General features: G+C 43.3%; 1 protein-coding gene across 2 annotated transcripts in view; it reads right to left on the bottom strand.

Annotated features, from left to right (window-relative positions):
• Positions 1–402: 402 nt before the first annotated feature.
• Positions 403–16638, bottom strand: part of GALNT7 (polypeptide N-acetylgalactosaminyltransferase 7) — a 244538-nt gene continuing 228302 nt past the window's right edge. For both annotated transcript variants that reach the window (XM_033942515.1, XM_033942506.1), the window contains exons 10-12: positions 15418–15516; positions 7397–7525; positions 403–867 (exon numbers count right to left, since the gene is read on the bottom strand). In XM_033942515.1, the coding sequence (XP_033798406.1) occupies positions 730–867; positions 7397–7525; positions 15418–15516 (366 nt within the window). In that variant the 3' untranslated portion in view covers positions 403–729. The remainder of the gene's footprint in view (positions 868–7396; positions 7526–15417; positions 15517–16638) is intronic.

Here is a 16638-nt window from a genome sequence, read left to right as displayed (position 1 = left end):
AGGATATTGAATTAAAGACAACTGGATAACTTATCCAATTATTTTTAACCATATATTCAAAGACATAATTGGTTTAGTCAGCAGAGTTATCTGGTTAACTTAAGGTCAGCAAATTTTCTCAACTAGACTTAACTGGTTATGTTTAACCACATAGTGTTTATTTGGTTAAAAGTTAATCGTGCCCCCCTCCAGCATGCTTTTGATTCCTTCTCTTTTTAACCAGTTACACTTTTGCCAGATATCCTTGCCAGACAAAAGAAAACCGGTCGCTGGGACAAAGTGAAGATTTGTCTGGTTGATTTCCAATATTAACTGGACAAATATTTTGAATATCAGTTCCTATTAATTTAAAATGCAAAAGGCTGACAATCATAAGTGAAAACAAAAGTTTGGCTACTAGAATCATCTTCAAGTGTATATTAAAAAAATGCCTTCAAATCCTGAGTAGAGTCCCAAATAAGACGAATTATGCCTTTAACTTTGCTTTTAGAAACACAGCTAGAGGCACGTTTACAAAGGTTATCCTAAAACCAAAAGATGTAAACATCTATCAAATTTAAGGTAAAAGCAGTTTTGTAAACATTAACTGCAGGATGGCAACGCTACCGTAATATCACAGTTCATTACTGTCCTTTATCCATTCATACGGCTTTAGGCTCATAGCTGTGCAAAGTCACCAGCTGCAGTAGTTTTCAGGTGTGGTAGAATGCGGGAGGGCAGTTGGATTCCCTAAACATTGAGAATGTTGTTCATTTCCCACTTCTGTGTACTTTTGTTGGTGTCGCATTCAGATAGGAACACTTGATGTAAGACCTCGGAGCGATCTAAGCACTTTCCTGTAGGAATGTGGGTATATCTGTGCAGCTCCTGGGAAATGGCATGAACAAAGCAGGTTTCAAACAGGGTTTTCAGAGGTACACACAAACCACAAAAATGGGCAATGGACCAGAGCAAAGTACTCATGGTTTAGGTTTCTTTATTTTGTTTAATGGAGTCAGACAAAAAAAATGACATACTGGGAGTCTACAAAATGCCTTTATCTTAGGCTGCTTTGAAACCAGATTTGGCTGAGATATTATATTCTGCTGTTTCCAATACCTCATCTACAACATAATCTAGAAATATACAATAAAACTCAGCAGGTAGAAAACAATAATTAAGTCAGCATAAAACACATAAATAATACAGTTTCATAAAGCACATCCAAAGACTGTTGCCATATAAATATCATTTCAGCATTTGCACCAGCTTAAATAAATGGCTCTTTCAGTTGTTGCTTAAAAGAAGAAAGCCAGATTCAGTAAATGGTACCAAAAATACGTACAAAAAGAAGAACCCCTTGTCTTGAGAAAAAGTAACACAAACAGGAGAAAGAAAAGGTGGATGTCCAATTAACCAAATTGGGTCTTTATTGAATTAACATAGAAGATGACGGCAGAAAAGGGCTACAGCCCATCAAGTCTGCCCACTCTGCCTACCCACCCCCTGTCTATGCCCTAATGACCCAATTTCCTTATCTTGACCCTCGTAGGGATCCCACATGGGTATCCCATTTATTCTTAAAGTCTGGCACGCTGTCTGCCTCGATCACCTGCACTGGAAGCTTGTTCCAATGATCAACCACTCTCTCTGTGAAGAAATACTTTCTGGTGTCGCCATGAAATTTTCCGCCCCTGAGTTTGAGCGGGTGCCCTCTTGTGGCCGAGGGTCCCAAACGTTAAAAGGGTCCCAACAAGGATCCCTGTTTCGGTGCTGCTAAATAGCACCTTTTTCAGGGGACACATTTGTTGAGTGCCGTCCGCACATATGCTGTGGAGCCAAAGCTAAGCAGTCTGTACTGAATGCTGCACAGACTGCCTAGCTTTAGCTCCATAGCATATGTGTGGACGGCACTCCCACACCCTCCTCTCACCCCCCCCGGATCATGTGCATTTTTCACCATTACCCACCAGCCCCATGCCCAACATTTCTCCTTCTATCACCCCTTTCCAGCACCATGCCACACCTCTCTCCCATCACTATGTCTATCATTCCTCCCCCTTTAATTTGTCCTCTCCACCATCATATCCAACATTTCTCTCTCTCATCCTTCTCTTCCCCATGTATATCTACCTCATTCCTCTCTCTATGCCCACCAATTTTCCTCTTTCTTCCTTTCTTTCCCCATGTGCACCATCTCTTTCCTTCTCTTACACACTCATGCCCAACAATTCTTCCTTTCTATTCCCTCCTTTGTGTCCCAAGTTCATGCCTCCTCCCTTCCTTTTGTCCCAAGTTAATGCCTCTCCCTTCCTTCTGTATCTCATGTTCATGTCCCCCTCCCTGCCTTCCAGCCTTTGTTCCAAATTTATGCCCCACCCGTGTCCCAATGTGCTCCTCCTTTGTCCCACGTTATCCCCTCTATCCCTTACTGGTTCCCTTCAGGGCTGTCCAGCTGGGTATGCCCCCCTCCGCCGAAGCAGACACGAGGACTTCCCTCCGATGTCAGAGCTGACGTTGGAGGGAAGCCTTTCTGGTCAGTTACCTCAACCAACCTCCTTCCAGCTTGGCTACTCCTTCTTGTCTTCAGCGCCAGCTGCACTTGTTTGCCGGGATAGCGCGCAGCGGCTCTTACATGCTGCACATGGCTGACCAGATCAGCTTCTGGATCAGCCACATACAGCGTGTAAGAGCCGCTGCACGCTGTCCCGACAAACAAGTGCGGCTGGCGCTGAAGACAAGAAGAAGCAGCCAAGCTGGAAGGAGGCCGTCAAGGTAACTAGGATCCCCAGCTGACCAGAAAGGCATCCCTCAGACGTCAGCTCTGACATGGGAAGGAAGCCCTCGTGTTGGCTTCAGTTTATAAATGGAATCCCCGGTGGTGAATGCATTGGGTCCGAGGGTGGGGCGACTGTTCTACCACCGATAGGGAGGGAGAGTGGCTGCTGGAGTCACTGTTGTTGCACGCGCAATCACAAGGGGAGCTGTTGATCCAGAGGGGAAGGGAGGCAACTCAGCAGATCTTTTACTGTGGGGACAATGCCATTCACCACTCCATGGGGTGGTGAATGACCTTGTCCCCCATACCTGTGGCAACCACTTAATTGTTTCCCCGCAGGTAACAGTCACCGTGTCATTCTCTAGATGAATAGTTGCTGGATGCACCTCTGTGCTAGTTCTGATGCTATCCAACCTACAATGCAGGTAGGCAAAAGACACTCTCTTTACAAGTGCATGAAAGAGACAATAATAAACAGAAGGACCTCAATGCCTACTGTACAGAGCTATCTCTGCCGGACAATTTAAAATTTGTACAAGCAAGCAAAACTATTATTCTGCAGCTTTCCGATTGGCATTGGGCTGTCACTGCTAAGGTGTCTTCTAGAAGGAAGGAGATATTGGATTCCTTAGGAAGACTTGTTCCAGCAATTAGTAATGGAACCTACATGGGATAGAACCATACTTACATGCAGCTGGTGTTCTCACAGCATGGGTGATGCCACTGTCCGAATGAGAAGCTACTCCAGCTTTGCAACAAAAAATCTTTTAAGCCACCTTATCAAGCATGCATGTCCCTGCTGCACTCATACAACTACTAATCATTTTTGTAGTGCTATCTTGGATTCACGCAACACTTTACACAAACACTTAAAACACAATCCCTGCTCAACAGAAGATACAGTCTATTCAAGACAAACAATAAATGAAACTCCCTAATTTCTTATGAAAATGATTAAAATAACGGATATTAAACAGGCAAATACATACATGGGCAAAACAATTACATCGACAAAACAACTTCGTTCCTATCCAAGATACTCAAGTGTGCTATTCTCCATCGCTGCTTGGACTTCCTTTCAGCTCAACAGATTCTCGATCCTCTACAATCTGGTTTTCACCCCCAACACTCTACAGACTGCCCTCACTAAGGTTTGCAGTGACTTGTTCATGGCCAGATCTAAGGGCCTTTACTCTATCCTTATCCTTCTTGACCTGTCTGCTGCCTTTGATACTGTAAATCACAGCTTACTTCATAATATGCTGTCCTCGTTTGGATTCTGTGAATCTGTCCTCTCCTGGTTTGTCTCCTACCTTTCCAAAAGCACCTTTAGTGTATGTGTTGGTGGGTCCTCTTCTGCTGCTACCCCGCTAGAGGTTGGTATACCCCAGGGTTCTGTCTTAGGACCTCTTCTCTTCTCTCTCTACACCTCTTCCCTCGGTGCCCTGATCTCCTCCCATGGCTTCCAGTATCACCTATATGCTGATGACTCCCAGATCTACCTCTCTACATCTGAAATTTCATCTAAAGTCCAAAAAAAGGTTTCTGCTTGTTTGGCTGGCATTGCTGCCTAGATGTCCTGCCGTCATCTGAAACTAAATATGTCCAAGACTGAGGTGCTCCTCTTTCCTCCTAAACCCTATGCTCCTCCTCCTCCTTTCTCCATCTCTGTAAATAATACTATCATTGTTCCAGTCTCCTCTGCTCGCAACCTTGGAGTGGTCTTCGATTCTGACCTCTCATTTTCTATCTCTTCAATATCACCAAAATTCGCCCCTTCCTCTCTGAGCACACTACCTGGACCCTTGTTCAAGCTCTCCTAACCTCATGCTTAGATTACTGCAATATACTCCTAACTGGTATCCCTCAGTGTCACTTCTCCCCCTTGCAATCTGTGCAGACCTCTGCTGCGCGACTCATCTTCTACCAACCTTGCTACGCTCATGTCACCCCTCTACTTAAGTTTCTTCACTGGCTCCCTATCTGCCATCGCATACAGATCAAGATCTTATTGCTGACCTTCAACTGTGTTCATTCTGCTGCCCTTCAATATCGCTCCTCGCTTCTCTCTCTTTATACACCTTCCAGAGAACTCCATTCCTCAGATAAGTCACTTTTAGCATTACCCTTCTCCTCCACTGTCAATTCCAGACTTTGTTCCTTTCATTTAGCTGCCCCCTATGCCTGGAATAAATTACCCAAGTTTGTCCGTCAAGCCCCTTCCCTTGTTTAACAGCAGCCTGAAAACCCACCTTTTTGATATAGCTTTCAACCATTAACCCTACTCCTCTGCCCTCCAACCCAGCCCGTTGATTAACCATTCCCCTTAATTGTATCCATGACAGCCTGTTTGTCTGTCTTGCTTGTTTAGATTGTAAACTCTTTCGAGCAGGGACTGTTTTCTTACTCTTTGTGACTCTGTGCAGCGCTGTGTGTGTCTGGTAGCACTATAGAAATAATTAGTAGTAGTAGTAGTAGTAGTAGTAGTAGTAAAAGCAACCTCAAACAGGCAAATAAAAGTTAAAAGCAACCTCAAAATGGTCTCTAGTCCATTAATTCAGCTTTCAGTAAAATTCAACAAGGGCCAGCTCAAGAGGCTGTGGCACCCTGAACATAAGAATAGCCTTTCTGGGTTAGACCAATGGTCCATCAAGCCCTGTAGCCCATTCTCACAGTGGCCAATCCAGGTCCCTAATACCTGGCTAAAACCCAAGGAGCAGCAATATTTCATGCTACCAATCCAGGGCAAGCAGTGGCTTCCCCCATAGGTCATCTTTTGCTTCTGTGTACCTTGCCCCACCCCCTCTAATTTCGTAGGTGCCATGTAGGCATCTACACTAAGATGCTTACCCGAAAAGTAGGTGTGGATATGGGGCGGAGTTTGGGTATGGAATGAGTGAGGTGCCAGGATTTTAGACCGAGAAAACCCTGGCCTAATATACAGTGAACTAAACAAATAACATCTAACTTGATTTTGGCACTGCTAGATGCAAATCTATAAAAGGTGCTTAACTTTGAATAACAGGCGGAAGGATCTGTTTTCCTAGGTGCCTACCTTATAAAACAATGCTTAGTGCACATTGGTGCCTGCCAATTAATGGCACCTTCGATAATGGCACCCCATGAGTGGCTACTTAGGAAGGGGAACCACGGGGTGGAAGGGGACGTACACAGATGGATTAAACACTGGTTGGCAGGCAGGAAGCAAAGGGTTGGAGTGAAGGGCCACTACTCAGACTGGAGGAGGGTCACGAGCGGAGTTCCGCAGGGGTCGGTACTCGGACTGCTGCTGTTCAGTGTATTTATTAATGACCTAGAAACGGGGACGAAATGTGAAGTTATAAAATTTGCGGATGACACTAAACTCTGTAGCAGGGTTAGAACTGGAAGAATGTGAAGACCTACAAAGGGACCTGAACAAACTGGAGGAGTGGGCGAATAAATGGCAGATGAGCTTCAATGTAGGGAAATGCAAGGTCATGCATACAGAGAAAAAGAACCCGATGTTCAGCTACCAAATGGGGGGATTAGTACTAGAGGGAAGTAACCTTGAAAAAGACTTGGGTGTGTTGGTGGACACAACAATGAAGTCAACGGCACAATGTGCAGCAGCCTCAAAGGCGGCAAACAGAATGTTGGGTATTATTAAGAAGGGTATTACTACCAGAACGAAGGAAGTCATCATGCCGCTGTATTGCACGATGGTGCGACCGCATCTGGAATACTGCGTCCAATATTGGTCGCCGTACCTAAAGAAGGACATGGATATACTTGAGAGGGTTCAGAGAAGAGCGACAAGAATGATAAAAGGTACGGAAAACCTTTCATACCTTGAGAGGCTAGAAAGGCTGGGGCTCTTCACCCTGGAAAAGCGGAGACATGATAGAGACTTACAAGATCATGAAGGGCATGGAGAAGGTGGAAAGGGTCAGATTCTTCAGCCTATTGGGAACTACAAGAACAAGGGGGCACTCGGAGAAATTGAAAGGGGACAGGTTAAGAACCAATGCTAGGAAATTTTTCTTCACTCAGAGGGTGGTGGACACCTGGAATGTGCTTCCGGAGGCTGTGATAGGACAGAGTACATTAAGGGGATTCAAAGAGGAATTGGACAAGTTCCTGAAGGATACGAGGATTGAGGGATATAGATGGAGGTAGAGATAGGTTTATAAAAGGGTATAGATAGAAGAATAATGAGGATTGAAAGGTTTTAGTCAAAGGATCACTTACAGGTCATGGACCTGATGGGCTGCCGCAGGAGCGGACTGCTGGGCACAATGGACCCCTGGTCTGACCCAGCGGAGGCAATTTCTTATGTTCTTAAGTTGCCAGTTTTGATGCATGCAAGTTTTCAGCAGGGAGAATTAAGGGTAAAAATTTGATTCTTAAGGAAAAGCAAAGCAGAATCAAATGAAAAGGTCAAGAGAGTTAGACACAAAGGATGACTTTTCTTTTTCTTATTACAGTAAAAGATTTTCAACAGTAAGTATAATAAAGAAATGGAATATAGTTATTCAAGGACAGAAGGTAATAGTAATTTAGTATTTATTTTTGTTTAAAAAAATTGGATGGTGTGGTATGTTTGGAAGGATGAATTAAGGAAACACTGGCAATAGGATCCCACAGACTAGAACCTACCTTGTATAACTTCCACTCTTTGTACTCTTTTATTTCGCAGTGGGTAATCATAACTTTTGATCCATCAGGTCCTTTTGTCAAGCACTGATCGTACTGCATCAGCTGATCAGCTTCATTGATTCTAAAAAGCTAACCATAATAATGCTGTTAATAAATCTTTGTAATAGTTACTATACATATAAAACAACCTAAAATTCTAGATAATAGAGCAAAAGGAATTATAGGCTAAGAAATTTTGAATGTATGACAAATAAATTATGAACCCATGCTAAAATAAAGGACAAACATCAAATGACTTTATATACAATAACAGAACCGAACTGGCAGTTATCAAGTGGTGTGTGAAAAGCACTGAGATGTACTCTTACTGAAGTAATTTAAGGCCAGAGATGGATAGGTGCAGAAGATAGTCAAGAAATGATGTCAGAGGACATGTATCCAGAAGTAATGATTGATTGATGAAACAAGTCCACTTGAAGTAGTAGCAACGCTGCATGGAAGATTTCCTGGAAGCCTCAATGATGGCCCATACTGGTGTATATAGAGCGAACGTATCTACTCTGGGAAAGAGATACCATGCTGTGAGAGCCAATGAATGTAGATTGCAATGAAGGGGCCCTTCATTCAGTGTTAGCAAGGTTGGAAAGATTTGTAGTGGAATGGGTTCCCATACACAGCATTGAAGAGGAGGAGGAAATCAGGGTTGTCTTGGTCAACGAGGAACTATGAGGATCATGTTGACTGGTTCCTGTTAGAGCTTGAATCAAGTTCTCCCGATGAGAGGAATTGGGGAGAATACATAGAGAAACTTGTCTGTCCAGTCTCGCAGGAAAGCATCTGTTTCTAGTTGATTGGGAGTGTATATTCAGAGGCAGAAGAACGGAAGACTGTGACTGTTTTAGAAAGCAAAGAGATCTATCTGAGGAGTTCCCTAATGAGAGAATATCTAACAGAAGGCAGTTGAGCTGAGTGACCACTCGTGAGGTTGGAAGAATCTGCTCGGCTTTTCTGCTAGAATGCTCTGTTTTCCTGCTAAATAAACAGCTTTGACAAATATATTGAGAGGAATCGCTTAGGTCTATATCTGCATTGCTTCTTGACAAAATGAGTGAGACCCTGTACCTCTCTATTCATCCACGGAGTACATGACTACTTGGTTATCTGTTCGGATCAGTACTACTTGGTTGAGAAGGCAATCTTGGAAGGTATGGAGAGCATTGTGGATTGCTAGAAGTTCGAGGAGATTGATATGGAGAGATCTTTCTTGAATATTCCAGGTGACCTGAGTGTGGAGGCCATCGAGGTGAGTTCCCTACCTGAACATGGAAGTATCCACTGTCAATATTTTTTGATGAGGCAGAGTGTGGAAGAGGAGGCCTCTGAACAAGTTTGTCAGTGTTAACCACCACTGAAGGGATTGACGAAATACTGGGGTGACTTGCAGCTTCTCAAATAGGCCTGCAGGGGTAATTCTGCCCACTGGAACAGAATTTGAGCCTCCAAGCGAAGGGCAAAAAATAATAAAGAAAAAAAACAGAGCAGAGCAAAACACATCTTATGAGTTCGCTTGCAGAAGGAATAACTGATGGGGGGATAAGAGGGGAAGGGTGCTGTGCTCCACTGCAGAAGGGGAGGAGTTCTCAAGTTCTAAAAGGGATATCCTTTTGCAACAAAATTTAGCTAAATTTATCATTAGAAACCTTGAGAACCAAATCTCATTTCCCTTTTGGGATCTTAAATGACCCAAACACAGAGTAGCAATATAAAACCAATTACTGTTTATTAGAAATTCATAAAAATACCAAAACAACCTTATAATTAATAAAAATAATGGCTCCAAAGAACCTGGAGCTGCCCCTACAAAGCCTTGGGCCTTTGACCGCAAGGGAGAAGGAGTCAGGCTGGCATGGGAGACGAACTCCACCCCCCAATGTCCCTTGCAGCGCCGGATTTAAAATCTTTTAAAAGCTTTCCTCTTCAGAGCAGCTCTACAGCCACTAGGAACTTCCCCAATGAAGCCTCGGCCATCGACCGCAAGGGAGAAAGAGTCGGGCGGACTTGGGAGGCAGACTCTGCCTCCCCAAGTCACTTACGGTGCGGAGTGATGCCATTTAGGGCAACGCGCCTAGCGGTGCATCATCGCTCAGTGCGACGCCTAAGGCACAAGCCAAAGGCACGCTCCTTTGCACAGTGACTGAGCGCAGTAAGACTACCCAAAAGACAGGGTCCAGACAAACGCTGCAGAAAAACCATAAAGGGATAACACTGCCTCCCAGCCCATACCAGCAAAGCATCACAACGCCTCAGGACATCTCCACCTCCCAAAAGACCACCCAGCAACCAAGTCCTCCCCTCCTCCCTGCTGTGAACCCACCTGGACAAGGAGGTAAGAATCAACATCCACCCAGACCTACAAAACCCCCCAAAAACCCTCTCCTAAACAACGCTATTAACATCTTCTAAGAGCATGCTACCACAGGTCTGATGTTATTCCAGCCCAAAGACCTCTCCCTCTGCACTAACTTCTTCTCCCTTCCAGCATTCCAAGATGAAATCTCCACTCACTCAAATCCTACTAGTGCTATGCCTCACCAACCTCATAGTAATACAGAACATATCTCACACTGGTAGTACTATCTCCCCATGGCACCTCAACCAACAAAGGCCTAGACCCCAAAATCCTTATACTATACCCGAAGAACGCTATGATCCTTGCCAAAACCCCATCCCCATACTCTGGAACAAATGGAATACCAACAACAGACAGCGAAAGCTACCCCTCTTCAGAAACTATACCAATCTAGAGCCTATTAAACATGCAGAAAACTCAAAAAATGACAAAACTCTCAACCACTATCCCCTGCATGTATGCCAAAGCGAGATCAGTGGTAAATAAACTATTCTTCCTAAATGAGCTAATCGAAACAAAAGGCCTAGCACTGTCATTCATCACAGAACTCCCCCCACATATGTTTGCAAAGCTACAACATGCTTCAATTTCCTAGGAAACACAAAAGAGGCGGCCTAGCAGTAATCTACAAAAACACATACACCATCACAGAGACTGACTCCGCCAACCATCCAGATCTGGAATACAAAGCATGCAAACTAGAGGATAAGCCCAACTCCACGTTGAACAACATCGGAATCCTTCTGGTCTAGAGACCACAGAATTCCCAATCAAATGCAATCCCCAAATTAATAGAAATAATATCAAGCCTAGCCTGCAGGCCATCACACCAAACTGCTCATTCTTGGAAATGTCCATCTGTCTTTTATAACTCCTGTATTATCTGTAAATTGAATGATTTGTTCATCGCTTAGATATTTGAGTAAGCGATTAATCAAATACTTATTAAACTTGAAACTTGAAACCTGCCTTTTGAATCAACCACAACCAAAGATGTCATCAAACTCAAAACACTGTTCGAAGACTGCCAAATCACAATCATGCTTTCAGGCCCCACACATGAAAGAGGTCACATCCTTGACTTCCTCATGTCCACCCCCTATTATCTTGCCTCTGACATCAAATGGTCTCCAGTCCCTTGGTCAGACCACTCTACCTCCTAAACTTCAACCTGAACATCACAAGATTACATCGGGAAACCAGAACAACAAAACTACCAGAGAAGAAAAATTAGTATGTGGTAAAACAAACCCAGATCTATTCTGAACCAGAGTAACCAAATCTCTGACCTCCCCCTCAGACTGCGTAATTGCAATGCTAGCTTGTTGGAATAAATCCATTACTAATACCCTTGACACTCTTACCACCTTACACACCCACAAAATAAAGCAAAACTAAAACACTCCCTGGTTTACTGAGACCCTCAGAAGTGAAAAACAATGGTGTAGATGACTAGAAAGAACATGTCGAAAGAGCAAATCTTGGGACAACAGAACACTGCGGAGAACAGCAATAAACAAATAAGCACAACATCTCAGAGGCCAAGAAAAATTATTACGCCAACAAAATAGGAACCAAAACTCTGGACAACAAAAAAATATTTCACCTGGTATGACAATTAACACCACCACTGCAACAAAACACAGGACATCCCAACAGTTCAGTTAGAAGTGGCCAAAATGACCATCATCCAAGCGCTATCCCCTATACACCTGAGCATCCCTTGGAACCTAACAATGCAGACCAAACGTGGACCTCCTTTACCACCCTATCAACCTCCGAAACAAAAAGACTAATATCCAAATTATACACCTGCTGCAGCCCCCTGGGTATCTGCCTCTCTATCTTCTCTCCTCTATGCCTAAATAAATCATCACCTGGATACCAATCTCCTAAACAACATGCTTAATCAAGGCTATCTACTGGGAAAAATAGCACTCACTCCAATACCAAAATCTTCCAATGCTGATCTTTCCACACCCACAAAGTACAGGCCCAGCACTGTGATACCCTTACTTACCAAACTCCTAGAAACCCATGCAAGCAGGCAACTCATGACATATATTGAACAGCACTCTTGCCTTCATCCCTCCCAATACGGATTCCAACAGCAGCAGAGCACCGAACTCCTCATTCTCACCGAAATTAAGAAGTTACTAAGCACGGGCCGATAGGCAATACTTCTTCAATTCAACAGATCCGCCGCCTTCGACTCCATTGACCACCACCTTCTCCTAATGAAACTCTCTGAGACAGAAGTGGCGGATACCATTCTAAACTGGTTCACCCACTTTCTTCAGAACAGAGAGTACATTGTCAAGAAGGATGGGGTCCTTTCCAACATCTGGAAGGTCTTCTGTGAAGTTCCACTCTACGGAAACTCAGCTGCACCACTTATTCACCTATTCTCCACGGCATGGTCCAACTCATGCATAAATCTCAACATGATACAACTGAACTTCCCCACAACAAAAAATCTCAAGTACAAACGAATATTCAACTCAGTGCTCACCTTCTTAAGAACATAAGAAACGCCTTCGCCAGATCAGACCTAGGTCCATCTAGTCCGGCGATCCGCACATGCGGAGGCCCAGTTAGGTGCTCCTTATTGGAGACCCGGATTTCCCGTATCCCCCGATGTGATTTGCAAGAAGGTGTGAATCCAACTTGCGCTTGGTAGTAAAAACCTTGCACTTGGTAGTAAAAACCTAGAATGACCTCACAGAAACTTTCAGAACAGAATCTAACTACACCACATTTTGGAAGAAACTTAAAACTCTTCTTTTTGATACCTGAACTCTACCCCTCCTCAACTAAATGAGATCTTAACGAGAACATGCTTCCATCTCCACTCAGACCAAAAATCCTTGACCTAAGTAACACTCCCCCTTCTTAGTAATAGTTCCCTAATATTAAGAATTCTCAAACTGTAATTTCTATGTATTGTCCTTCGCAATCTCCCGCTAAATCCCTCTCTTACCCTCCTTGTTCTCATGTGTCTTAACTTCTCCTTTCTCACTGTAAGTCACCTTGAGCCTATATAGGTATTGCATGATACACAAATACCAGATTAGATTAGATTAGATTAGTTCACCAGCCTAACATGTTTCAGCTCATGCTGCCTGCTTCAGAGGCAGAATTTAAAAGTGTCTATTGGACAAATGATCCACCTAGGTAGTTGCCTAGAACATTTATAAGTTTGTACTTGTGGGGTCTCCACTTCCTATAGCAACAGGGGACCCCACAAGTACAACCAAGTATTATAGACAACTGCCTAGGTGTATCATTTGTCCAACAGACACTTTTAAATTCTGCCCCTGAAGCAGGCATCATATGTCAAAACCTGTTGGGCTGATGGACTAATATTTTACGCTCACTGGACTCATTATTTCCAATAATTATAAGGTTGTTTTGGTATTTGTATGAGCTTCTAACAGCTACTGACTTTATATTACTGTTCTGTGTTTGGACTATATTTGTACTGCAGTAATTTGCCTTCTTATCTTTCTGTGACTTTAGAAGACCCAACATCTTGCTTTGATTATTTGTGAGCCTTAGGAAAATCATAATCACAAACTATCTACTTTTTTGAATTTGTCATTAATTTTTATCTTAAAACCCTTATATAGGCAAGGGCAGCATAATTTTCAAAGCCTTGATAATATGTTTTGGCTGAAAACTGCTCTTCACTGCCCAACTTAAAAGCACTTACTGGTTTCCATGACACACAAGCTTTTAGCCATGGGTAACAAGAGGCATTCCTGAAGGAGTTCTTAGATTTCGGTGGGAAGGGGATGAAACAGTACACAAACATTTGTTATTTTACATCCATTTAACTGACTACAAGAATCTTAGGTGCAAAGTACTTGGAAGCTTCATGTACATTTGTGCTTTACTTCCATGTTAGGAAATAAAACAGGTTAAATCAGTGTTTCTCAATCTGCAAAACGCGTACCCCAGGGGGTACGTGGCCAACTGTTGGGGTGTACATGGAATGGCCGCAGCCTGGGATCTCTCCCTGCCTGCCCCCCCTCCCCCGCTGAAGCCACTGCCGCAAATTCCTCCCTGCCCCACCCCTAAAGCTGACCCTGCCACCCGGCACACTCATTCCCACCCCCACCCCCGCCGCTGCCGCAGCAACAGGGACGGACTAGGCGCATGCAACAACTGCCAGCCCACAAGCATTTCCCTGCTAAGTCAATTCTGACGTCGAAGAGAAGGTTCTGGGCCAGCCAATCGCTGCCTGGCTGGCCCGGAACTTTCTCTCCGACGTCAGAATTGATGTCAGGGGGTAGGCTTGTGGGCTGGCTGCATGCAGTTTCTGCATGTGCCTGGCCCGTCCCTGTTGCTGCTGCGGTGGCAGGAATGGAGTGTGGCAGGTGGCAGGGTCGGCTATGGGGTTGGGGCAGGGAGGAATTGGCGGTGGCTTCAGCGGTGGGGAGTGGCAGGCAGGGAGAGAGGAAGAAAAATGGGGGGGGATGGAGTCAGCTTCGGGTGGCAGGGTCAGCTTCGGGGGGGGGGGTTACTTGGACTCATGGAGGGAGAGAGAGATGTTGGTTGGGGAATGGAATGAAGTCTGGAGGAGAGGAAACATGCAGGAGGCAGAAAGAAATATTGGATGCACAGTCAAAAGGAAGTACAAACAGAGACTCATGAAATCACCAAACAACAAAGGTAGGAAAACTGATTTTATTTTCAATTTAGTGATCAAAATGTGTCAGTTTTGTGAATTTATATTTGCTGTTTATATTTTGCTCTATATTTGTCTATTTTTCTATAGCTGTTACTGATTGAATATTTTAAAGTTATCTGCCTTGACCTCTTTGAAACCACCCCCAAATATAAATGATAATTAACATTTTCTCTGCGTACAGTGTACTTTGTGTTTTTTTCATTTTGTGGTTACCATTATGTATTAATAAGATTATATTATTATGGGGGTGGGGTCTGGGGTGGAGCTTAGGCAGGGGTATTTGGTTGGTATTTGTTAGGCTTATGGGGTACTTGGCTTGAAGAAGTTGAGAAACACTGGGTTAAATAAACCAAATCAAACTTGTGAATTTTCAAAGGTAAAACTATGTGAGTAGTTGCCCTTTGAAAATTTTATATAATGTGCATATATTAAGGGCTCCTTTTACTAAGCTGCGTTAGTTCTAGCCGCATAGCGCGGGTTTAGCGTGCGCTAATCTGCTGCATGTGCTAAAAATGCTAGCGCACCTTAGTAAAAGGAGCCCTAAGTTCCTACATACAACACAAACAATGCTGACTTTTCACAATGAGCTCCTGGTCCTTCTTCAGATTAGCTTTAATTCTTCCTCTTTATGAGTAAATTTTGGACTTTGAACAAACACAGTCCTTAGGTGATTACTTCTCACTATTTTAATACCTACTTTGTTGTTGCAGTAACTAATTTATTTTGAGAAATACATTCTGCAAAAACTCATGAAGGCAACACACATCACTTCATGTCTGGCAACAATGTTCCCCTTTAAAGAATGTAATCAGAAATTTCACATTTTTAAAAATTATGTTGAGAAAGGCTTCCAATATCCCCTTCACCATCTGGTGGTATAATCTGTTCTGTCTCATGCACTCTGGCTGTCCCACTTACCTGATTTCCCCCCATTCTGTGGCATGGTCCCAGTTCCACAAAGCCACCATTTGTGTGTCCCATGCTGTCTATGCAGTATACAGAGTCCAAGCCTCTGATCTAGAGCAAAAACATGGCAATAGGCTTTAGCACTTAAGGTTAGAAAATGAGCCCCATGAAAGCTAAAAACAAATAGCTGCATGGAATTTCTAGTTTCAAAAGCTAAGCTTCCCTTGAATTAGATGAGAAAATCATATATTATTTATGGCAAAAAACAGAAGAAAACCCACTCTCCTCCTCCACCTCAGTAACCAGTCCTTGGAGATCAGAGGCTGTTATTAATGCAAGAAGGGAAGTATGGAGAGCAGAGAGGAAATGGAGAAAAATGAAAGATCAGGATGATAAAGAAGGATTTAGCATCAGAGGGCATAGACAGGGGGGTGGGTAAGCAGAGTGGGCAGACTTGATGGGCTGTAGCCCTTTTCTGCCTTCATCTTCTATGTTTCTAGGGCATTATGTGGCAATGAACGCAGCAGATATTTTCGAGAAAGGATTAATAATGCTTAGAATAGGTCTCATGAACTTTTTCAGAAGGTTAAATTTCTCTTACAGGGAAAGAATGATTTTTGTAATGAGGAGCAACCAGGTGTTAATAAATATGCAAATTATTTACAGAAGAAGTTGGGGGAGGTAGTTCCTAGTGAATCTAAGGGAGGGGGATGTTTGGAGAATGATTCTGTTGAGCCAAGTGTGGGATGGCGATCATTTAAGACAGTAAGTAGGGAGGAGATCTATCAAGTTATTACACATATTTCACCAACACATGCGGATTTGGATCCATGTAATTCTAGTATACTTCAGCAGATACCTTTGGTTTTAAGTACTTTTGTTACCTCATTTGTTAATAAATCCTTGGTGGGGGGACAACTCCCTAAGGGGTGTAAGGAATCTACAATTACCCCAATACTAAAGAAAAAAGAATTGGATGTTGAGAACTTAAAAAAATTTTGTCCTATTTCTGTCGTACCTTTCTTGGGTAAGGTGATTGAGAAAGTAGTGTTAAACCAACTGAATGACTACATATTACAAAATAATTACCTTGATGCATTTCAATTTGGGTTCTGTCAGGCACATACTGCTCTCTGTGATGGAGGTTTTACAAGAGGGAATTGATAAACGGAAGATGTATCTTATGATATCACTTGATGTAACAGGTGCATTTGACACAGTAAATTTGGATAC

The sequence above is a fragment of the Geotrypetes seraphini genome, chromosome 1 (genome assembly GCF_902459505.1).
Source record: "Geotrypetes seraphini chromosome 1, aGeoSer1.1, whole genome shotgun sequence".
NCBI classification, from domain to species: Eukaryota; Metazoa; Chordata; class Amphibia; order Gymnophiona; family Dermophiidae; genus Geotrypetes; species Geotrypetes seraphini.
This window is presented reverse-complemented; position numbering and strand designations above follow the sequence as displayed.